At 45.8% G+C, this 24,997-nt stretch overlaps 1 protein-coding gene across 3 annotated transcripts in view; it reads left to right on the top strand.

The window, feature by feature from the left end:
- Positions 1–211: 211 nt before the first annotated feature.
- The window catches only part of LOC143930729 (arsenite methyltransferase-like), a 96,220-nt gene continuing 71,434 nt past the window's right edge, over positions 212–24,997 (top strand). For 2 of the 3 annotated variants that reach the window (XM_077455282.1, XM_077455281.1), the window contains exons 1-5: positions 879–979; positions 10,352–10,400; positions 20,827–20,954; positions 21,887–22,037; positions 24,637–24,773. In XM_077455282.1, coding sequence (XP_077311408.1) covers positions 894–979; positions 10,352–10,400; positions 20,827–20,954; positions 21,887–22,037; positions 24,637–24,773 — 551 coding nt within the window. In that variant the 5' untranslated portion in view covers positions 879–893. Of the gene's footprint in view, positions 460–878; positions 980–10,351; positions 10,401–20,826; positions 20,955–21,886; positions 22,038–24,636; positions 24,774–24,997 lie in introns of those variants that run through there. The other variant, XM_077455283.1, reaches the window with a different exon arrangement.

Genomic DNA, 24,997 nt, shown 5'->3' on the forward strand with positions numbered 1-24,997 from the left:
GTTGTTGCTTACTACCCAGTAACGTTCAAATATTGGTAAATTACATTGTTAAGTAGTACATAATCGTTACCAGTAATACATACACCGCTAAGGTAGTGTGCTTACTTTTTCAAGTCTTGTGATAGAAGTATGACTTTGCAATGTCATCCAGTGCGTGTTTACATTATTGGCTTTCAGCTCACTCTGTAGGATGGGTTAAAGTTCACGTAACTATTATAACCATCCTGCCTGAGAGTTACTATTGCACAGGTGTAAGCTATTTTTAAAGGGAAAGACAGTTTTGTCACAAGTACACAAATGCTCCAAGCCTGGACGCTGCATTTTCTCGGGGTTTTGTGAATGATAGTAAAAGAACCAGTCCTCTTTTCTGCAAAAGTGAGATACTAAATAGTCATATAAAGGACTTGTACAAAGCAGAGCAGCTGCTCTCATTAACCAGTTGGAAATGTCACATTCCAGGTAAGATTTCTATCTATCGCAATTTTTTCAACTGTTGTAGGTCTAGGTTATATATCATGTTTGTTTATCCCCATAGCCAGGGCAGCAAATTCTTATAAATGACCCTCTCTCTCTCTCTCTCTCTCTCTCTCTTCTCTCTCTTCTCTCTCTTCTCTCTCTTCTCTCTCTTCTCTCTCTTCTCTCTCTTCTCTCTCTTCTCTCTCTTCTCTCTCTTCTCTCTCTTCTCTCTCTTCTCTCTCTTCTCTCTCTCTCTCTCTCTCTCTTCTCTCCCCTCTTTTAACCTGACCATGACCACCAATTGCCATGGTGCACATTGTTTTTCTGCTTTATCCCAGGGTTCCCCAGATCTTTCATAATCCTAATCATCCTCTCAATGACTAAGTTTGACAGATTACTTCTTTATTTGTTAATGCTTAACCGATTGCAACCACATCATGAGGCTGTATGGCAAAGTGGCCTCACTGCGCTGGATCGGGTACCTAGTACGTGATCTACGTGCTTGCGCAGAAGGCATGTGCAGGTAGTTATATATGGCTATATTCAGGTAGTTGTATGAAAAATGCACTATTTATCTATCAAAAAGTGTCTGCCAGTGTTAAACCTTTCATCCAATTTCTAAATTGCTGCATTTGTTAATCCCAAAAGGCAATATAATGGAATAATAATGGTACAAAAACACTTGTAGGTTTACCCAATCTTTTTTTTTGTACAATAATCCTTTAACGGGGGTGTGTGCCCTATGCCAACATTCTTTTGCTAATAGGTGTCCCTCATTCCCATCTAAGAAAGTTGGGAGGTATGCACATGCCAATCACTGGGTCCCGGCCAATGACTCACCGCTTGCACCCGGCGATAGGCTCTGAGCTTTCCCAAACACAGCTCTGTGAAAGTAAACAACACAGAGCTGTGTTCAGTGCCAGGGGTTCTCCTTGTTTATTTATTCCCTGCTAAGCAGGGAATGAAAACAACTAGGTGTCAGTTAAAGTATTTAACAAGTAACAAGGCGCAATGCTCAGATACCTCAAAATGACAATATATAGTCCGATGGCAAATATAGGGGAAAGAAAATAGGTGAGTCTGTCAGGGTTGCCACCACGAGGACCAGAAGCAAGTTCTGGTGAAGCTAGAGAAAAAAACAAGGAGAGGGGCAGCTCTGAATATATATCAAGTAACAATTTATTAGTAGAAACAATATCCACTCACATGGAGGAACATAGAGTTGACTTCATGCACATCTCTGGGCTGATGAGGTGGGATTACAAGTTGCAGTCAATCCGCTTCAGGCTTGGAGGCTGTAGCACATCAAACCACATTTTGGATGGTGTGGAACTACACGTCACAGCAAGTCCTCTAAGTGCTGACCTGGTGCAGCATATAAAAGGTTCCACAAAGATTGTGCACTGCTGGCTTAAAATAGAAAGTCCACTTATATGGGTAAATTCCTGGGGGGGGGATAGGGGAGAGAGAGGTTAGACTGATGCGGCGTCAGGGCCAGTGACAAGCCGCTCTGCGGCCTCACTATCCTTGCTCGGCTTCTGGGATGATGGAGAAATGCTTAAGGGAAGAATCCAGAACGAGGCTTGGGTAGCAAGCACAGCATGGCGCCGGGCCGGGTCACTAACATGCCAGTCAAAGTAGCATACAGTACACATGTAGCAAAGGCGCTGGCCTTATCCAGTCTATGGTATAGTGGGTGCAAGGCATATTGGGCACAAGACACTTCTTGGATGTAAAAGAGGTTTTTATTTCTCTTAACAGTCTTTTTTTGTATTTATGGAGGAAAGAGGATTAGGGCCAGGACACCTTTAGTCAGTTGTTAATTCAATTGGCAGACTCTGATACTTCAATAGGAGAACAGCCATGCAGGGAAAGGTCCCAGAAAGAAGCCACATCTGCACATGCAAGAATGCTGTCTCCTATGGTAACAGTCTTTAACAGTTTCTAACTTTAACGTAACAGTCCTTTCAGCTACACTACAACTGCCTCTTGTAGTTCTTCAACACTGAGCTCCTGGTCTCTCACTAGACCCTCTGATTTACTGATTCTGAATCCCTTGAGCTCCTCCAAGGTTTGCGGTGGTATATCCCTTAAGCATCACCCCTGCTTCTCTGCTGGGTCCCTAGCTTGGCACTCCAGATACTTCTCAAGCTTCACCCCTGCTAGCTGGTGAGTTCCTTGGCTTGACTCACAAGACTGCTCTGCAAGCGTCTTGTCCGTGGGTTGGGTCCCTGATTTGATCCCCTCCTGAAGTTTCCTGATTCTCCGCCATGCTCTTTTGGTGAAAATGTGGTAGTTGCTTCAGTTGCTCACTGGGGTCCCTGGTAAAGGTGGATGGTCTTTTTGTTGCGACAGCTTCCCTTCTACCTCTGACCACTGACAGGTTCTCCGGCCGACAGAACCGTCACTTCTGGTTGGACTGCAAACCGCAATCCCAACCCTGCACTGCTCTCTTTGCTTCTGGATAGACCCTCACACATCCTAGCAGCCAGATGCCCCTGGGATAGGTCCAATCTCCGGCCTAGAACCCCAGCGTGTACAACACATGTCCAACCAGACAGCGTCCAGTTGGGACAGAACATAGATCACCTGACCTCATCCAAATATATAGGTTCTTCCAGCAGGCCAAGGGATTCAAGAAAACCCCTGCACATAGACTGAGATACCCCATATGCTGATAAAATGACCTTGGCTTGCCCTTTTCATATCTAACACCACCAATTACCCGGCCACCTAGGGGTAAAAGAAAAAAGTGCAACAAGGCCAAACTTAGGGAAAAATCAATCTGAAAAAAATGATCTCTATCAACTGACCAAGATTACTCTTGGCAAGTAAATTTGTGAGGAGCTCCTTGACTAAACCCCAGGGTGCTACACACACATAAACATTTGTTAGACACACATTTAACCCCTTGATTGCCCTAGATGTTAACCCTTTCCTCCTCAGTGTCATTAATACAGTGCATATTATTAGCACTGATCACTGTAATAATGTCACTGGTGATGTCAGTGGCAGCTAGTCAGTCCCCCCCCCCCCCCCCCCCCAGCCTATGTTAGTGTCAGATTGGCCGCCGCAGTCCCATTATAAGTTGCTGATCGCCGACATTACTAGTATAAAAAAATAAAATAAATACAAATTCCAGTATATAGTATATCCCATAGTTTGTAGACACTATAACTTTCACACAAACCAATCAATATACACTTATTGGGATTTTTTTTACCTTAGACTTGTAGCAGAATGCATTTTGGCTAAAACTTATTAGGAGATTTGATTTTTTTTATGGGATATGTTTGTAGCACCCTCCTTGGTAGGTTCTAGAAGAGAGTGTAGTTTTTGATCTTTCTGCTTACCAGGAAGATGGTCAGGTAAAAAAGAGTGTTCTCTGCCTGTCAGTGAGCAGGATAAATTGGTTAGGTCCACTCATTGTTTTCAAGCAGTGGCGGAACTACCAGAGTTGCAGCAGTTGCACATGCGACTGGGCCCAGCAGTCAGGAACAGCATGGAGAATGAACTTGGAGAATATGCAGACTGCACGAGCCGCCTTCCTTCTTGGGGTAAGTGAGATCACATCCATCCATTCACCCCCTCCCTTATCTCTCCTGCCTCTGAAAAAGTACAAACATTTAAGGGGACCTCAGATTTAAGGAGTGCTCTGCATACTCTGATGTAAACGGGGGTTTGGTGAGCAGAGATCTCCTTACATCAGAGTTCCCCTTTACACCAGAGTCCACAGCATTCCCCTTTGCATCAGAGGACCCCCTTAAATCAGGGTTCCCCTTTACACTAGAGTCCACAGAGCTCCCCGTTACAGTAAAATTCTGCAGGCTCTGATGTAAGGGGCTCTGCGGACTCTGACGAAAGGGGGACTGTGGGGGGGAGGCGCATACATGGCTCGTAAGTTGGTGGACGCATAAGATCAAAAGCTCGGGAGCCCTCTCACTCAACCCAGGAATCATCCAGCTACCCTGCAGGTGTTTTATGGGTAAGATTGGCGATCAGAGACACATCTACCAGAGGCACACACTGCAGGCCATGCTCAAGGTTTGCCAACTCATTGATCACTTCCTGCTTAGTCCGCAATCCCCGGCCTCAGGTACTCTGGTGAATACCGCTGAGTCGGCTGACACCCTCCCACTCATCGATCCTTCCTTGTTCACTGAACGGCGCTCACACAAACCACAACCATCCGATCAGCCTACTACAGAAACGATGGTGACTGTGGAGGTTCTGGATTTGAAGCTGCAAGCCTTGCTCCTGAGTTTAACCCAAAACATTGCTAAAAAAGTAGGAAAGATCGCTCATGAAGGGGATAAATTGATCAATTGGGAGACCGCACAGACACACTGGAATCCAAGTTTGATAACATGGTTATTTACTAAAGGAAAATCTACTTTGCACTGCAAGTGCATTTGAAAATGCACTGAAAGTGCACTATGAAGTAAAGTCACTATAGATTAGAGGGGGACATGCAAAGAAAATAAAAAACAGCATTTTAGCTTGCACATGATTGGATGATAAAATCAGCAGAGCTTTCACTCATTTCAGATCTACCCCTTCGATTTAGAGCAACTGCATTTGAAAGTGCACTTTCAGCGCACATTCAAGTGCACTCTCAGTGCAAAGTGGATTTGCCTTTTGTAAATAACCCCCAGTATGTCCATGTTTTAGAGGACGAAAATGCTAACCTAAAAAATGAAGCATCTCAACTATAAATGCAACAAGAAGATTTGGAGAGTAAGGAATGCCGCCAGAATCTGCGGATCCATGGGCTCCCCGAATCCATTACAGACAAGGGAAATTGGGCCTTCTGTTGCATTATTTGTTACTTTGGCACCCCACATTTCTGACATTGATGGAGCCCATAGATCTCTGGCCCCTAAAACTCCTCAGGGTGCTAACCCCAGGGGCATCATTGTACGCTTCCACTTTTAATAAAGCAAAGAAGCTCTTACCATAGCCACCCGCAACAGAATGAGGGTTGATTTTAAAGGTGCTTAAATACAAATCTTTAGCGACTTATCACTCATCACCCTGGCTAAATGATGCAACCTGCGCCCTACAAAATCACCAGGTTCCATACCGCTGGGGCTTTCCATTCCATCTCACGGTATCCAAAGATGGGACACAATTCTCCATGGGAGACCTCCAGGAAAGTGAGACATTCATTTGTAACCTGGGCCTTCCACCTGTGCCTGAGGAGGAACTGAAGGTACATGCCCCAGCTTCCAAACAGCTCTCTACCCCTGGGAAGACCCCAGCTCGCCAGACATCACGGAAAGCTTTGCTCACTCTCCAAAGAACTACATCACACAGAGACCCCACCTGAGGATCATTATCGGACTGCTTCACCACCTTACCTCCTACATAGAGGTCTTAATTTCTGCCTCTGTGTTACAGGAGTCAGGGCTCAAAGTCTAATCCTCATCTCTACCCTGTTTTGAGAACACTACCCTTGTTGATGCCTATAAGTCAGTTTCCAGTTTGGATGTTTCCTACCTACCTTTTACATAAGATACTCGGATGGGAATGGGGCCAGTGAGTTGGATCTTGTGGGCTGTCATGTCCCCTCTACATGGTCTTAAAATCTGACCATGCTCCCCTGAGGGGTTCACCCTTCTCAGACCTTACGTCTAACTGGTCTATGTTTTTTGTTCTTCTACTATGGATCATTTTTGATCCTGGATACATTTCTATTTCCATTTTGAACTTTTTATTTTGATCTTTCTTTTTTTTTTATTAGATTCTTTTTTGATCTACTCTGGAATCACCATTGTGTTACAACTACAACATCTCAATTTTTTTAGTTGTCAGTTCTACAATGGTTTATATGTTACATACATCATGGTCTATACATACTCTTTGCTTTATCTATGCAATGGTTGAATTGTCTACATAATCCAAATATGGCTGTCAGTATTATCTCTTGTAATGTTAAGGGCCTAAACTCCATTCGTAAATGCTGGATGGCACTGAAGGAGTTCAGATCCTCAAACGCAGATGCGGTCATGGTTCAGCAGACACATTTCAGAGCAGAGGGATCATTCAAATTTGCATCTAAATATTTTCCCACTGCCTATGTAGTCTCTGATCCTTCCGGTAAAGCTGGAGTAGCAAAACGTTCATGGACAAATTGGGTACCTTGAGGAGGTTTTTAAGAAAATCCAATCTTTCTCTCAACCCTTCATGATCATAGGTGGTGATTTTAATATATGCATGTCTCAGACTAAGGATAGATTTGCCTTATTTCAAAGTACCCTATCTCTTCAAGTGCAAAGACTCTCCTCCTCATTCCGAAAGCTAGTCTGAGTCTGCAATTTGTTTGACACGTGCAGGGTGACACATCCAACTGTTAAACAATTCACGTTTTACTCTCCACCAGGGCAACCATCAGAAATTTTGGGGCCTCTTACACAACTTTAGGCCTGGCCCCCCGGGGCCTGACCACCAACATTCCCCAGGGCCCGCGCACTGGCTGTCCTACTGAATCCACCCACTGACCATCCCACTGAGTCATCATCCGCATCCTTCTTCACAATGTAACTTTCATCCTCATCCCCACCTGGAATCATTTGTCTCCCTCTCCCAGAGAGGGATGGGTGATTCTGTGTGGGGATGAGGATTATGGAGAGGGATGGGTGATTCTGTGTGGGAATGAGGATGATGGAGAGGGATGGATGATTCTGGGTGGGCATGAGGATGATGGAGATGGATGGATGATCCGGGGTGGGGATGAGGATGATGGAGAGGGATGGATGATCCGGGGTGAGGATGAGGATGATGGAGAGGGATGGATGATTCGAGATGAGGATGATGGAGAGGGATAAGACTTCCCCACATTTTACAGACCAACCCTTTGATCTAAGAACGAAAAGTTACAATGTTTATAGTTAGCCAGCACAGACAATGTTGTAAAAAAATTGACAGGCTGCCCATTTTTTTTTTTTTGACAGCTGAGGTATGATCTCCAGGTGTTATAATATGCTTCTCAACAAAATTCAAGACCCAACTAGTTTGCCCTGCAAACACAAATGGGGGGGAGGATGTGGGAGCCATGGCTGGGGAGACGTGGAACCTTTGCCTTGCCTCCACCCCCCCTGGTCTCAATGTCTGCCTCCCAGAAACTGTACCATCTTTACTTGCTGCACCAGGCATATAGAACGCCGGTGTCCTGTCGGATAGTGTCCCCCGTCGGATAACGTCTGCTGCGCCTGCGCAGTATGGGGCGGCACTTTTAGATGCCCGGACTCCATATGTCAGAACACCTGCGCGGCTTCATAAATGGGGCATACGGGATACACCCCTATGCCCAAAATGCCAGAGGGACAATGGTGACCTGCTGGACATGCTCTGGAAATGCTCCAAACTTTTTTGGTATTGGAAAGCAGTCCTTGACACAATTTCTCAGGTATATGATTTCACTATTCAGTGAGACCCTAAGATATGAGTACTAGGCACCCTGGATAAAGAGATGTTATCCCCTTCAGCACACATGGCGATTCTTTGCCTGCTATATGTAGCCCGTATACTAATTGCACAACTTTGGATAACTTCCAGGGTTCCTACTCGACATCAATGGGTGGAACAGGTCAATCGAATGTTAATAAGAGAAAAAATGACATCAGCACAGAAATGCACCTCGTAAATTTTATATACTGTGTCCACTTGCCACATCACCTGCCACCCATTGCAGATTGCCCACTTGCCACGTCACCTGCCACCCATTGCGGATTGTCCATTTGCCACATCACCTGCCACAAGTTGCGGATTGTCCACTTGCCACATCACCTGTCACCCGTTGCGGATTGCCCACTTGCCATGTCACCTGCCACCCATTGCGGATTGTCCACTTGCCACGTCACCTGCCACCCATTATGGATTGTCCACTTGCCACGTCACCTGTTGCGGATTGTCCACTTTCCACGTCACCTGCCACCCGTTGCGGATTGTCCATTTGCCATGTCACCTGCCACAAGTTGCGGATTGTCACTTTCCTGCTAAGGTGGGAAACGGGGATTGTCACGTCTGTTTCCCAGTCTAAGTCAGGCAGCAGAGAGATGATGTCATCTCTCTGCTGCCTGCACAGTGAGTGAGGGCGGAACTGCCAGTTTGCAGGGCGGGAGCCAGGCAGTGAGAGATTATGTCATCTCTCTGCTCCGACACCCACTGACTGGCCACCCACCCACCGAGCCTCCCAGCTGGCAGTTTCCCCCCTCCCCCCCCCGCCACCGCCGAGTCACACAGCTGCGTTCACTCATACAGTCAGTGTATGGCTCACCCGTCGCCCGCTCACGGGCCCTCCTCCGCTGCGGGCCCCATAGCGACCGCACGGTAGTTTCCGCCACTGCTTACATGCATACAAGTACATGCTGTGGTACAGCTATCAGCCATGCAGAGATTGCAGTAATGACCAGTGCTGGGAGAGAGAGCTTTATCAATGAATAGATGAAATTTGAAATTTGAAATTAAAAGGTTGTGAATCATATCAGGCTGAAAAACGGCAACACTGCTGTGCTTAGTAAGACAAAAAAACAATCAGCAAATTAATCCATAGCAATCAAACGAAAATATCTTCCACTGACAGAACCAATGTTATTGGGAAGTGTTAAGCCCCGTACACACGATCAGAAAATCGTACAAAAAATACCGCTTTTGAGCAATGGTACGATAATCGGATCGTTAGTGTACAGCTTTCGAGAGCCGATCATGACAGTTCACCCGATATTATCTGATTGGATATGCACAAATAATTTATTCGTACGATGCCAGATCGTACACTTTTCATTTAATCAGTACAGCTGTTGTTCGAAAATGCAATACAAATGCATTACAACACATGACATCACTTCCAAATTTTTATTCTGTCATACGAGAATTTTCATGACTTTAGTAAACTCTTCAGATTCTATCTGAGATTAGCATGCAAAAAAAAAAAAAACGGACGATCATTCATCCGATAATCTCAATGTGTGTACCGGTCCTCAGGGGCAATTCCTGTCCAAATTATGAGTAATGCTTTTAGGTGGCAATTTCGGGAGATATAGAGGTGAAATGGTTCATCAAATATTGATACAATTTAAACTGTTTAGTCTATATACCAAATGGACAGTGGAACAAAAACTGGCAGATACTAGGGAGTGTGAAACCTGCTAGGCACAATCCAGTATAATGTTTTTATGTTTTTTTTATGTATTAGTCAGGACTAAAAATGTAATTTAAAAAAAAATATTTGTTTTATTAAGCCATGTAAGTTGGGAGTTTAGTCTTTTTCTACGTTTCCCAGAGACTCATTAGCCCCGCTGTCCTAAAAAATGCTTGTTGTTTACAGAATGCAATAAGTAAAGCTAAAATATGCACACACAAAAGGATGATTCATTGCAGTAACTCATACCTTACAATCTTGTCAGACAAAGCATGCTTAGAGGCAGGCTAATATGTGTGCCTTTTTAGCTAACCAATAGTGTTCTGGAAATCCTTTGTCATGTAGTAATTGTTTGTAAAATAAAGATTGTACACATGTAGTATAACAACAAATATTAAACATCATGTTAATTATTTAAAAACACTTTTAAAAATCAAACCTAAAACCATACTCTGGTATATTCTTTTTTACTATTTAGTAACTTGCCCAGAATAATCTTTCGTATAGGAGCTGCCCTGAAACTTGTTTTGAGTCATTGACTCACAAAGTATTGAAGCAAAGATAAGGATGATAGCCCTGATGCATGCACCTTCAGAAAGCAGTTCACATATTCTACTGAAACAGATTCCCTTTGGGAATGGGTTCTGGAATCCCGAATTCTATATTACAATATATATATTTACCTATTTAAATTATTATTGAAAATTAATGTGTTTTTTTTTTTTGTTTGTTTTTTTTGTTTACGGTGTATAGTACATCAGAATCTGATGCCAGCTACCTACAGACATATGATGATGTCAAGGTACAGTATTTAACAGATTCCTAAAGAAGGATACAGGTGCAACACTACATATGAGGGGATGTGGATGAATTCATTGACGTACAATTATTTTGAACAATAACCTGTTCACATTCAGATGCCACAGAGTAAAGGTCCAAAAGTAATGCTTTCCTGTTTTACATTAATATTTTAATTTACAGCAGACAGGCATTTTTAATGGAAAACATATGTATGTGCAACTTACTACAGAGTGCACACATTTTAACCACTTCAGCCCCGGACCATTTTGCTGGCCAAAGACCAAACCACTTTTTGCGATTCGGCACTGCGTCGCTTTAACTGACAATTGCGCGGTCATGCAACATGGCTCCCAAACAAAATTGAAGTCCTTTTTTTCCCACAAATAGAGCTTTCTTTTGGTGGTATTTGATCACCCCTGCGGTTTTTATTTTTTGAGCTATAAACAAAAATAAAGCGTAAATTTTTGAAAAAAAAATGCATTATTTTTTACTTTTTGTTATAATAAATATCCCCCCAAAATATATAAAAAAACATTTTTTTCCCTCAGTTTAGGCCGAAACTTATTCTTCTACATATTTTTGGTAAAAAAATCACAATAAGCGATTATTGATTGGTTTGCGCAAAAGTTATAGCGTTTACAAAATAGGGGATAGTTTTATGGCATTTTTATTAATAATTTTTTTTTACTAGTAATGGCTGCGATCAGCGATTTTTATTGTGACTGCGACATTATGGTGGACCCATCGGACATTTTTGACACATTTTTGGGACCTTTGTCATTTATACAGCAATCACTGCTATACAAATGCAGTGATTCCTGTGTAAATGACACTGGCAGTGAAGGGGTTAACCAGTGGGTGGCAGTGTATGGGTTAAGTGTTCCTAGGGGTGTGTTACTAACTGTTGGGGGCTGGGCTTTCTTTTAGTGAACACTGATCTCTGCTCCAATCACATGGAGCAGAGATCAGCGTCACTTGTTGCTAGGCAGAACAGGGAGATGCTGTTTACAACGGCATCTCCCAGTTCAGCCGCCCCGTGAGACGGGTCGCGGGTATGCCCGCGGCGATCAAGTCAGTGGGACCCGCGACTGCACTCACAGGGGTCCCGACCAGCACCGGCGCGCTTGCGCTCGCGATAGCAGGGCAGCATTTAAGATTGGATGTACCTATACACCAATATGCCTGCTCGTGCCATTCTGCCGACGCACATCGGCGTGCGCTGGTCGGGAAGTGGTTAATAAACAAACTATAACAAGTAGACATATAATTTTACTATTTAAACTATTATATATATGCAGCTCTTTACATATTGTATATTCACATCATTCCTTGCCCTCAAAGAGCATACAATTTAATGTTCCTATCTCACATAACATGCATAGACATATTAGGGCCAATTTGGACAAAAGCCAATAAACCTACCAGCAAATCCTTGGAGTGTGGGAAGAAACCAGAGTACCCGGTTGCTCTCAGAAATGCAAAACAGACAAAAATTCATGTTGAGCTGCCGATAAACTAAAGCCGCGTACACACGTGGCGGACTGTCTGGCCAACTTAGTCCGTCAGACAATCCGACGGACAGTCCGTCATACTTTCGAATGAACGGACTTGCCCACACACGGCACTTTTTGAGCGAACTAATACGGCGGACTAAGTCCGCCATACTATCCGCCCTACTTTTGAAATGAACGGACTCGCCCACACACGCGGAGAAAAGTCCGCTCATTTCGAGCACGTCTCCAGGTAGGCGGGGTCCGCGAAGGAGACGTCGCTGACCCCGCCGCCTGGTATGGACTTAAAGGGGAACCCCCCAAGTCCACAACAGACCCTTGTCCGAGCACGCTACCTGGCCGGCCAGGAAAGGGGGGTGAGCGAGCGCCCCCCCTCCTGAGCCGTACCAGGCCGCGTGCCCTCAACACCCCAAAGCACCTTGTCCCCATGTTGATGAGGACAAGGGCCTCTTCCCGACAACCCTGGCCGTTGGTTGTCGGGGTCCCCTACCCATTCACCTGTGAAAAAAGTACAAAAAAAACACAACACAGGGTTAAAATATTTTATTGCACAGCTCCGGGGGTCTTCCTGTCATGGTTATGCAGTGATCTTCCTGTGTTTGCTTACCTTCCCTCATGTCTTCAGACTAAGAAGCCAGCTACTTCCACCTGGTGGTTTTTATAACCTCTCCTCTAAGCATGGCTCCACCCCAGGCCCTATCAGGGAGCCTATATAAACCTGTGCACTGCAGGGCTCAGTGCTGATCAACCAATTGTGTATTCCTTTGTGTATTAGCTTCCTGTTTCCTGTCGTGTGCTCTGCTACTGATTTCCGTTACCGACCTTGGCGTGTTCTGACCATCCCTGCTTGCCTGTGACCCTGACCTATTGGCGTGTACCCGACTATTCTGTTCTGCTTGTGGCCCCGACCTTGGCTTTGTCCCTCACCATCCCTATCCTCCTGTTGCCTACTGTGGGTGTGAGCTGGGGGACCCTGGGGGTCGCGACCTGGAGCCAGTTGCAGCCAAGACCATCTTCACCACTCGAAGCTCTGGTGAACACCAGCTGGCTCTTAGACTCCGCTCCCCAGGGAATCTCACGCTCTATCCCCAGTGGGATCTGTCCCCCTCTGCAGCAGTCAGCCGTAGGGTCCACAACCTCGCGGTGCACTCCGCATCCCTACGGTGTGCACCTGTCACCTCGCCTCAAGGTGACCTGACAGTTTGATCAGCCATGGACCCAGCTGACGTGCCGCTTCCTGCAGATGATTTATTGCAGTGCTTAGTTCGGCGACTTGAGACCCAAGAATCGCATCAGACGCAGGTGATGCAATTCCTTCAGGATTTGGCATCCCGTTTTGAACAGGTTCAGGCCTCATTAGGACCCCCAGTTCAACAACCTCAACCACTATCTGCGACTGCACCTATCGCACCAGTCGCATCCACGCATTCATTAGTACTGCCAGCTCCGTCCCATTTCTCTGGAGACTCCAAGGCCTGCAGGGGCTTCCTCAGCCAATGCACAATTCATTTTGAACTTCAGCCCCAAAACTTCCTGTCCGATCGGGCAAAAGTCGCATATATCATATCCCTCCTGTCCGGCGAGGCGTTGGCTTGGGCCGCCCCTCTGTGGGAACTGAATGATCCAGTGGTTTCTAGCCTGTCTGATTTCTTGAAACTTTTTCGGAATATCTTCGAGGAACCAGGTCGTGTCTCCTCAGCGGCTAGCGCTCTTTTAAGTCTCCGTCAAGAGGCCGCTTCTGTGGGACAGTATGCTCTTCAGTTCCGTATCCTCTCAGCTGAATTGAGCTGGAATAATGAGGCCCTAGTTGCAACCTTTTTACATGGCCTCTCTGATAGAGTGAAGGATGAATTAGCAGGAAGATCCCTTCCTGCTGATCTGGACAGTGTCATCACCTTGTGTAACCAGATCGATATTCGCTTTCAGGAGAGGGCCCTGGAAAAAAGACGCCAGCACTCCCCGTTCTTTAGGCATCCTGAGTCCCCAGTCCCTTCTCCTCGATTCGAGGAGCACCCCCTGCCTACCGAGGAACCTATGCAGTTGGGCTGGACTAAGTTATCTCCCGAAGAACGCGCTAGGCGCAGAACTCTGGGCCTATGCCTCTATTGTGGGGCTAAAGGTCATTTCCGTGACACTTGTTCTCTTCGTCCGGAAAAACGCTCAGGGCTAATACATCTGGAAGGTGGAGTATTAGACCCTGAAATATCACCTTCACCGTCTCGTCTTCTCCTTTCTGTGTTGCTTCATGTCGGTGCTTCCTCTCGTTCGGTCTCAGCACATCTTGATTCCGGAGCCGCTGCCAATTTCATGGATTGGGAAACTGCATCCTCCATGAGACTTACCCTTTTGCCCCTTACAACACCATTGGTGGTCTTGGCGATTGATGGCACGGTTCTCCCAGGGGGTCCTATCCGCTTCCAGACTATTCCTGTTAAGATGTCAGTAGGGACACTCCACCAGGAGTGGATATCCTTCCTTGTCTTACCTAAGGCTTCATCTCCTATCATATTAGGTCTTCCTTGGTTTCGGCTCCATTCTCCACACGTTGACTGGTCTGCTGGACGGATCCTGGCTTGGGGTTCCTCCTGTTCCTCTTCCTGTCTACTCAAGGGTACCCCAAAGGAGAGACTTCCCGTTACCACCACCCCAGTATCTTCTGCTTTTCCTGCTGTATATGGCGATCTCTGGGACGCGTCCTGCAATAGTCGGACTGGTGCACTCTCTGGGTCATGTGATACTCTGGATGAGGAGCCCACCTATGAACCTGAGTCGATCATTCGCTCCAGTTCGCATAACCATTTACCTCTGCCTGTCCCTAATCTCCCTTGGACGCACAGCCAGGCTAACTTGTCTGCAAGTTCCAGAGTCGCTATGCCTTGTGATGCGATTGAGATGGTCGCTACATCTGACAATACTAATCAGTCGGCCTCCACACCACTTATGCCAGTCCAGCCCATGCCCTATGAGCTTCCTGCTTCTTGTTCAGGACCTTCTGTGACCCAGTCTCACCCTACTACTACTATGTCCGTTCAAACCCATTTAAGAGGCTCAATCCATCCTTTGGATAGAATACCTCATTCGGCCAAGAGGGGTTTTCAATCTTTTTCTCAGGGTTCTGTTTGTGTTTCTGCTATCCAGCTTAAATCTTGCGACATGTCACCCTCTAACCAACCTGACCTCAGGGATCCACTGACCTCTGCCCAGTTTGGTGGTCCTGTGATGGATGCCCAACTCAACTTTAAGGGTGAGGGGGTCCCTGCTCAGACTCCTGATCTTCTCATGCCCTTACCCATTCCTAAAAAGCCTTTAGTCCTCAAGTCCTCTCGTCCTCTCCCTACCTCTGCTTTGGTTTCTGAGGATAATCTAAAATACCAGGTTAGTCAAGTTTTGGATTCCCGGCTCCGTAAAGGCATTCTTCAATACCTCGTACTTTGGAAAGGGTTGGGTCCTGAGGAGAGGTCTTGGATCACTGCATCTGAGGTCTTTGCTCCCTGTCTGTTAAGGAGGTTCCATCTGGAGTTTCCCTTTAAGCCTGGACCCAGGCAGGGAAGGGGGAGGCCTCGTAAGAGGGAGGGTACTGTCATGGTTATGCAGTGATCTTCCTGTGTTTGCTTACCTTCCCTCATGTCTTCAGACTAAGAAGCCAGCTACTTCCACCTGGTGGTTTTTATAACCTCTCCTCTAAGCATGGCTCCACCCCAGGCCCTATCAGGGAGCCTATATAAACCTGTGCACTGCAGGGCTCAGTGCTGATCAACCATTGTGTATTCCTTTGTGTATTAGCTTCCTGTTTCCTGTCGTGTGCTCTGCTACTGATTTCCGTTACCGACCTTGGCGTGTTCTGACCATCCCTGCTTGCCTGTGACCCTGACCTATTGGCGTGTACCCGACTATTCTGTTCTGCTTGTGGCCCCGACCTTGGCTTTGTCCCTCACCATCCCTATCCTCCGGTTGCCTACTGTGGGTGTGAGCTGGGGGACCCTGGGGGTCGCGACCTGGAGCCAGTTGCAGCCAAGACCATCTTCACCACTCGAAGCTCTGGTGAACACCAGCTGGCTCTTAGACTCCGCGCCCCAGGGAATCTCACGCTCTATCCCCAGTGGGATCTGTCCCCGTCTGCAGCAGTCAGCCGTAGGGTCCACAACCTCGCGGTGCACTCCGCATCCCTACGGTGTGCACCTGTCACCTCGCCTCAAGGTGACCTGACACTTCCGTCTTCGGGGGTCTTCTCGCCGGACTCCTCCGCTATCTTCTTGTAGCTCTTTTGCTAGCGGAGGAGTCCGGCTTTCTTCCTCGCCGCCGGCCTCTTCTCCTGACTTCGGGGGTCTTGTCCCCCTCTTCGGTTCTTCTGCCGGGCCACCGCGCCTTCTTATAGCTCTTTTACAGGCGGTGGCCCGGTCTTCTGTCGCCGCCGTCGCCGCCGCCTTCCGTTCTTCTTCTTCTTCTTCTGCAGGCTATTGTTATCAAATGACAGGCTTATTTTTTAAGCCCTTAAGGTGAAGGTACACCTGGTGGGGGTCGTGTGCACACCGCATGAAGACATTATCACATGTCAAATGTTATTTGGACTTTTGCTGAATAATTCAATACTCTAATAAGGACTGAGTGTGACTCATGCCGCGTACACACGATCAAACAATCCGGTGGAAAAGTCTGAAAAAGTCCGCCAGACAATCACCTCATGTGTGGGCTCCGGCGGACTTTTTTTATCCAAAAGTCCAGCGGATTGAGAAAGTAGTTTTGCACCAAAATATGTCCGCCGGACTCGCAGTCCGGTGGACAATACGGCCGTGTGTGTGCTAGTCCGCCGTACTTTTGAAATGAACTGACTTTTCCCGCATGGAGAAAAGTCTGCTCATTTTGAGCGCGGCTCCAGGTAGCCGGGACCAGCGAAGGAGGAGTCGCTGGCCCCGTCACTTGGTATGGAGTTAAAGGGGAAGCCCTATGCTGAAAAAACGGCATGGGGGTCCCCCCCTAGGTCCATATCAGACCCTTATCCGAGCACGCTACCCGGCCGGTCAGGAAAGGGGGTGGGGACAAGCGAGCGCCCCCCATCCTGAGCCTTACTAGGTGGCGTACCCTCAACATGGGGGGGTGCTTTGGGGAAGGGGGGCCATACGGCCCTCCACCCCAAAGCACCTTGTCCCCATGTTGATGAGTATGAGTACAATGTACCCCTACCCATTCACCTGTGAAAAAAATGTAAAAAAAAACACAACACATAAGGGTTAAAATAGTTTATTGCACAGCTCCGGGGGTCTTATCGCCGGACTCCTCCGCTATCTTCTGCTCTTTTGCTAGCTCTTTTACTAGCGGAGGAGCCTGGCTTTCTTCTTTGTCGCCACAGCCCTCTTCTTCCGACTTCGGAGGTCTTGTCCCCCTCTTCGGGGGTCTTGTTCCCCTCTTCGGTTCTTCTTGCCAGACCCCCGTGCCTTCTTCTAGCTCTTTTACAAGCGGTGGCCCAGTCTTCTATCACCGCTGTCGCCGCCTTCTGTTCTCTGGTTCTTCTCTTCTTCTCTGTGAAGAGGCCCCCCTTCCCCAAAGCACCTCCCATGTTGAGGGCACGCAGCCTGGTACGGCTCAGGAGGGGGGGGCGTTCGCTCGTCCCCACCCCCTTTCCTGACCGGCTGGGTTGCATGCTCGGATAAGGGTCTGATATGGACCCCCACATGTTTTTTCAGCGTAGGGCTTCACCTTTAACTCCATACCAGGTGACGGGGCCAGCGACTCTTGCGGGAAAAATCAGTTAATTTCAAAAGTACGGCGGACTAGCACACACAATCTGTACACTACTTTACATTGTAGCAAAGTGTAATTTGTTCAGTGTTGTCACATGAAAAGATAGAATAAAATATTTAAATTTTTTAGGGGTGTACTCACTTTTGTGAGATACTGTTGCAGTGTTCAGCAAGTAAAGGGTTCAGAAAATACATTTTAGGTTGTAGGATCGCCAGTCCTCCCCTATCTTTACCATACTGCAGAGTGGTCAGACTTATGCCAGCTTTTTGTCTCTTCCAGATAAGATTCCTGAACTGGGAATCAATACATTTAAAGCACTTTTTTGGAAATCAATAAAGGAGAGTTATGGAAATTATATAAGACCTTTTGGGCCCAAACCATTTTTTTATTAGATTAATTCTCCCCACTACAGAGAGAGGAACATTACACCAGCTATGACTTTTTAATTTTTGTCTCTCTTAGCCCTTGTACACACGGTCGGAGATTCCGACGGAATGTGTCCTATCGGACCATTTTGTCAGATATTCCGACTGTGTGTGGTCTCCATCGGACTGTTTCCGTTGGAATATCCGACGGACCAACTTTTCCAACTTGGAATTTTCCGACAAAATGCTCCGATCGGACATACTCCTATCATGTGTAGCCTACTCCGACAGACAAAGTGCCACACATGCTCAGATCAAATTTCTAGACCAAAGTTACTGGCTACTAGCCTGAACGTAGTCCCATCGTAACGAAATAACGTCATCACGTTATCTACAATCGGATTTTCCGACAACTTTGTCCGACCGTGTGTATGCAACATCACTTCCGGACCTCTTCCGGAATTAATCCGTCGGAATTACTCAGTTGGTTGTTGGAATCTCTGACCGTGTGTACAAGGGCTAACAGGGGGTCAGCTGGAGATATCTGCAGGGTTCTGGACACACCACCACTCCAAGGTATTTAAAGGAAGTAGCTATAGGGATCTGCCTTGCGCACATAAAGAGAGGTGTGGCTAATGGATCAAGGGGCATAAAAATAGATTTAATCCAATTTATGGTGAAACCTGAGAAGTCACCAAACCCATTGATAGTCTCCATCAAAGTCTGCAGGGAGCCAGTATCACCCAAGTATAATAATGCATCATTCGCATTTAGGGATATTTTTCTCTTCCAGTGAACCTCTGCGAAAACCTATAATAGGGGCCAGGACGGTCATAGTAATGCCCCGTACACACGACCAGACTTTCCGGCAGAATAGGTTAGACGGAATCATTCCATCAGATAGTCCGATGATGTGTGGGATAGTCCAATCGTTTTTCTTTTAAAAATTCCGATGGACATAGAAATAGAACATGTTTCAAGTCTGTATGCTAGTCTGACGTACCAAGTATGACGCAGGGGCAGCTATTGGCTACTGGATATTGAACTTCCTTCTCTAGTTCCGTTGTACGTCATCACGTTCAAAACGAACGGACTTTCAAACAGACTTTAGTCTGTTCGTGTGTGGGCAAGTCCATTCGTTCGGAAGTCTGTCGTAACTCAGTCGAAAGTCTGTCGGGAAGACCTTCGGACCTTTTCTGACGGAAAGGTGGGGGGTGGGTGGCAGTGGACAGTGTCAGTAGACAGCGGCTCCTGTTCATTCATAAACTGAGCAGAGTAAACACAGTTTACTCTGCTCAGTAATCACAGGACACAGGAGCGATCTTGCTCACTGTGTCCTATTACTAGTTTCCCCCCCAGCTGGCGGGAGGAGGGGAGCCAGTTGTGGGGGGATGAGGGGTGGCGGAGAAGGACACGGAGGGGGGTGGTGAAGGAGTACACAGAGAAGCTTGGGATTATCGGTGTACAGCAGGAGGGACAGCCGCCACTCCCATAATTTCTCTGAGATCGGGAGGCGCTTTTGGGTGTGCGGGAGTCACTGCAGAAATGCAGGAGTCTCCCGCACCTTCCAGGAGACTTGAGATTTCTGGAGTAAAAAGTAAGGGGGATAAGGGGCACAGACAGTGTGCACCAAAACCAACACAAATGACATCACTAACATTCACTGAACCCTGTGGTACTGCTGCCCGGGGGCCTATCCTCTGTGAGCAGGTCTAGGAACCCAGGGAGTTGTGGAAAAAGGAGGTAAAGGGGCCTGTGCCTGCATCTGAGCATGATCAGTAAATATGTACTTTAATACAGCCATACCATTCCATATACTTCAGATAACATACATTAGCTTATTGTGTATTTACTGCTGCAGGTTTTATTGTTGAATAAGTACATATGTAAGTCTGACAATAAAAAAGAGAAATTAAGCAGTTGGGTGCCCAACCATCAATCAGCAAAAGCTGCCTTCCACAAATCTCAAATATAATGTAATTTACAATATTGGTTGCTTATTAGTCTTAAAGTGATACTAAACACACACTGTTTACTTAACATTGTCATTATTTCTGTATGTGGATAATGGCTCTGTAATTATGTTAATAAAAAAAAAATCTTATTGATATATAGTTGTCACATGACCCAGATGTTTCCTAGCCTGCAGGGAAATATAAGCAGGAGGAGCTTCTAGTCCTCTGCTGCTGGTCACATGTTAAAAAAACAAAACAAAAAACAGCCTTTGGAATACAGAGTATAAATAAATAATATCAAAAACTGTTTTAAATTGGCATACAAACATATATTTGAAATTAAACCTTTATTTTGTGGAAATAACATGGTGTGAGTGGATTTCTGCCAGTCACAGACTGTATGATGCCCCTCCAGCTTTTGTCTTAGAATAAGAGGGAGGTGAAGCCCCCAATAATCTACATGTGATATTCTGATCCCTTTGTGTTTAGCTTGTTAGTGGGCATGGAGGACAAGGGAGGGAGTGGACTGTCATTTACCACTGTGTTTAGGCCCACATGTGTGACTCTATAGTCACATGGGCTGTTCAGATGTGATAGGAAGGAAATTCTCAGCATAGCCACCACAGCTGCAAATTCCCTAGCTGAACTGGGGACACGAACAGAAGGTGGAGATAAAGAGCAGCAGGATCAACCAGGTTTTATACAGAAAACAAATCTCATAGTGACTGAATATGAACAGAATGTAATAAAGCATTTATTGATAGTTTTGTATAATGTGGATTTGGTGACACTTTAAAATAATCTTCATTCCTGGTTACTGGTTAACTTTTATTGATCACAGAATTTCTCTATAACAGGACTATTATGGGAAGCAACTGACTGATACAAAGGATCTTAAAACTTCAGCCTGCGACGCTTCTTCCAAGCCTTTACCAGAACATATAAAAAAGGCATTGATTGAGATTCATGCAGACATTTCTTCACGGTATGAAGTTCCGCAACTTATTCATAGTGAAAGGTGATGTCATATTGTGCAAAGAGGTTGGTAAGGAGTCAGCAAGATCACATAGTGAGGATCATGGGGCGGTGAGACCAGGTTCTAGGAAAGAGAGAAAAAGCAACAAGACTGGCATGTAGAGGATGAAGAGATTAGAGGCGGTTAGGCTGTATTATAGAAGATGAGAGGAGGCAACAGGGCTGCATAATGGAGAAGCGAAGGTCAGAGAAAAAAAATATATAATATGTAAAACATGTAATAGTTGTACAAAGCAAAGATCAATGGTGAATTATATTAGTGGCAGTCTGTCACTAACCACGTGGTGCTACTTGCAGCCCAAAAGGGGAACCTTTCACCTGATTGAACATAGACCCATGCATTTATAGATATATTCAGGTGTATATTATATCATCTAGACCCTGATGAAGGGGGAGCATTATGGCTCCAAAATGCGTCAACTATTTTTAAATGGCTGAATTGGGAAATATTAAAGTTCTGCTTTATCTCCTTCACCTTATGGTCTTGAATCCATTTGTTTTGGTCTATTTTTGAGTCCATTATTTTGCACCCCTTTGAGGGAGATTTGTTTTGAATACGTCAAATAAGAAATGCCAAGCCAAACCTTTTTTCTAGATGGTAGCTTGGGGCTAATGGTTCTGGGGGAGAATGCTGACTTTAAAACTTAAAATCAGTAGTTTTATTACAGCATTCACAAGAGGGAACATACAACTGAAATGATGAGCTTGGAGTATGATGAAATAAAAATAGGAAGATGCCCTATTGTTGGTATTACTGTGAGAACACTTTATGGTAAATTATCAATTGCCCTTTGCTGAACTTTCCTGTGGTTGAGTGGGGGAAATGTATGTTTAGCTTAGAAGTTTTGTACCTGTATTTGTATTTTGTTTTTCATTGCACAGGTATTATGGATGTGGCCTCACAGTTCCAGAGAGTCTGGAAAACTGCAGGATCCTGGATCTGGGCAGTGGGAGCGGGAGAGACTGTTTCATGCTGAGTAAGCTAGTTGGACAGCAGGGTTATGTCACTGGATTGGACATGACTGACGAGCAGGTACCTTTTGCAGGCAGCAGAAAATAATAATTAAAGGCATTATAAATCTTCCTACATGCACCTTTTGTTTTTCATCTCTGTAACATGTGCATTGATCATGTAGTTTGATGTAAGGAGAGTTAATTTTGGTGTCAGAAGTTTCTGTTTTTGTTTAAACATGAGGCATGCGGGCATAACACTGCATATGTTAAAGTATGACCTCTATCTATAATCTGAGAAATGTTTTTTTTCCTATGAAGAAGTTACATATAAAGTAATATATCCCACAATTCCTGGATCTCTCAGCTAAGTGCTGGTGCAGGTGAAAGCTATAGAGTAATTAGATCAGACACAAGCAGGCAGAGCATACAGACACAGGGGACTCACCATGCAGTCAGGAGATGTTTTTATTAGATTAGCACTCCCACATTCATGATGTGACACAGAGCAGATGGCAACACATGTACTGGATGCTATGTGACCTGGAGCTGGAAGTTGTCCTGCCCCTTTGGCGAATAGAGACAGGCTACCTGTGGTAATGCATGGACATAGGGGAATCAATCATCCATGATACTACAAACTGCAGCCACAACATATGACCTCATTATTAAAAAGTAAGGCAAATAAACAGCACAGAGAATATAACTACAATAATATTTATTTAAAACAATGAAAACATTTGAAAGTGCACACTACCTTTTTAAAGAAACCTTTGACATTTTTTGACATTGTTTGACGTTTGACATTGTTAGGAGGTCAATTGATTTTGCCCTAGTTCTAGAATTGCTGCACTTCTCTCTTCTGTCGCTAGGGTGGCCGGGTATCTGGTGACATTAGACATGACAAGGGCATTGCGAGGACAGATTAGGAATGAATGGGGTGTCCCAGCTAATGGGCAGGGATTTTCTTGGGTCTCTTGGCCTGCTGGGAGAACCTATTTATTTACGCAGAGTCGGGTGATCGAGGTTCTGTGCCCCCTGGACGGCTGTCTGGGTGGACGTGTGTTGTATTGCCCTGGGCAGCTAGGCCAGAAACCTAGGCTTATCCCAAGGACATCTGGCTGAGGGCCTATCCAGAACCTGGGCTGCTAGGCCAGAAACCTAAGGCTTATCCTGGGGGGCCTATCCAGAAGCAGGAGAGCAGTGTAGGGTCGGGACTGCGGGGTTGTACTCCAACCAGAAGTAATGGTTCCACCGGCCGGGGAACCAGTTGTGGTCGAAGGTAGAGGGGAAGCTGTCGCCACTAAGGGACCATACACCTTGATATCGGAGTGAGTGAGCTGAGGCCAGTACCAGAGCAGACCTGGCCAGCCAAGGACAGTGAAGAAGTGGGAAAACTTCAGCAAGTGCCAAGTCAGGGATCCAGTGGGACAGCAGAGGTGACATTGTCGAGTGCAAAGCCAGAGACTTAACATGTCAGCAGGGGTGAAGCTTGAAGAGTATTTGTAAATGCCAAGCCAGAGACCCAGCAGGGAATGGGGGGTGATGCTTCGGGAAGCTACTGAGTGCTAAAGTGAAAGAGCTCAAGGGATCCAGTGTCTAGTGGATCTGAAGCCTAGTGAGAGAGATTGGAAGCTTGTTGAGCGAAGACCCACAGTCAGTGAGTGTGGAGTAAAGAGAACTATTTGTGTTGCAGATAGTTGCATATCATTACCATTAGCAACAGCTACAAGATCGTTGTCATAGGAAACAGTGTCCTACCTATACAGAAGTGCTGTCCAACTGGAGGCCTTCACCTGTATAGCTGTCTACCTATAGAAGTCTCGGAGTCTGCTAATTATCTTTGCATCTACTTAAGGGTGTCCTGGCCCTAACCCTCTCTCCCACAGTTCTGTTTAAAGTGGTTGTAAACCCTTACAGACCACTTTTACCTACAGGTAAGCCTAAAATAAGGCTTACCTGTAGGTGCAAGAAATATCTACTAAACCTACACAGTGTTTAGGAGAGATTTGCAAAAGACAGGCACTGCTGTCTATGGTGCATGTGCCGTAGACAGCGGCGCGCAGGCGCACTGATCCTGTCACTGCTAACGACGATCATGCCGTTAGTGGTGACTCTCGCACGCATGCGCGGGAGTGACGTCATCGCAGCCCTGGCCAATCACAGTGCCGGAGCAACGACACCTGGAAGGAAGATGGACGCTTCGTGGAAGAGGGGACAGCGGTTACATCGATGGCTCTTTTGTCAGGTAAGTGACACATAATGGGCTATTATGTGATGCATAGTAGCCCATTATGCTTTACCTTTGCAGGGAAACAAAGAGGAAGTAAAACCCATCAGTGTTTACCTCTTCTTTAAGAGACAATACATTTATTTGCATTCAAAAAGTGTCTGGTGCCCACCTGTTTATCTTGCATTACACCCACCATGCCTTTAACCCACTCTACATTGAAGAATGTCAGCTCACACAACTCTGGAGGTAACCATTAGGTCTAAAGAGGCCCAGAACCTTTCTACAGTTGTGTACATTGGCACATAAAGTGTATTTTAACATACTCTTGTACACATCTACAACAGCCTACATGTTTTATGCTGTACACCTGTTTGCAGATTAATGATTGGCTCTAGTTTCCATGGGGCAGTGGTGTTATGTGTATTAAATATTTTTTCTTGGTCTACAGTTAGAGCTATCAAGGAAGTACATTAATTATCAAATGCAGAAGTTTGGATATGAACAGCCTAATGTGGAATTTGTCAAAGGACACATTGAAAACCTGAAAGCTGCAAATTTGGAAGATGAGACCTTTGATATTGTAATGTAAGTAAAGCCTCGTACACAAGATCAGATTGTTGGCCAACAAAACCGTGACCTTTTGTCCAAAGGGTGTTATCCCAAACTTGTTTTGCATACACACGGCCACACAATTGTTGGGCAACAATAACGAATGTAGTGACATACTACATTGTTTTTCAGCTCTTTAGGGCCACCCTTTGGGCTCTTTCTGCTAATTTTGCGTTAGTAGAAGTTTGGTGAGTGTTGAT

Source organism: Lithobates pipiens, unplaced genomic scaffold (assembly GCF_037356315.1).
Source record: "Lithobates pipiens isolate NorthernLeopardFrog02 unplaced genomic scaffold, aLitPip1_a1.2 Scaffold_25, whole genome shotgun sequence".
Taxonomy (NCBI): Eukaryota; Metazoa; Chordata; class Amphibia; order Anura; family Ranidae; genus Lithobates; species Lithobates pipiens.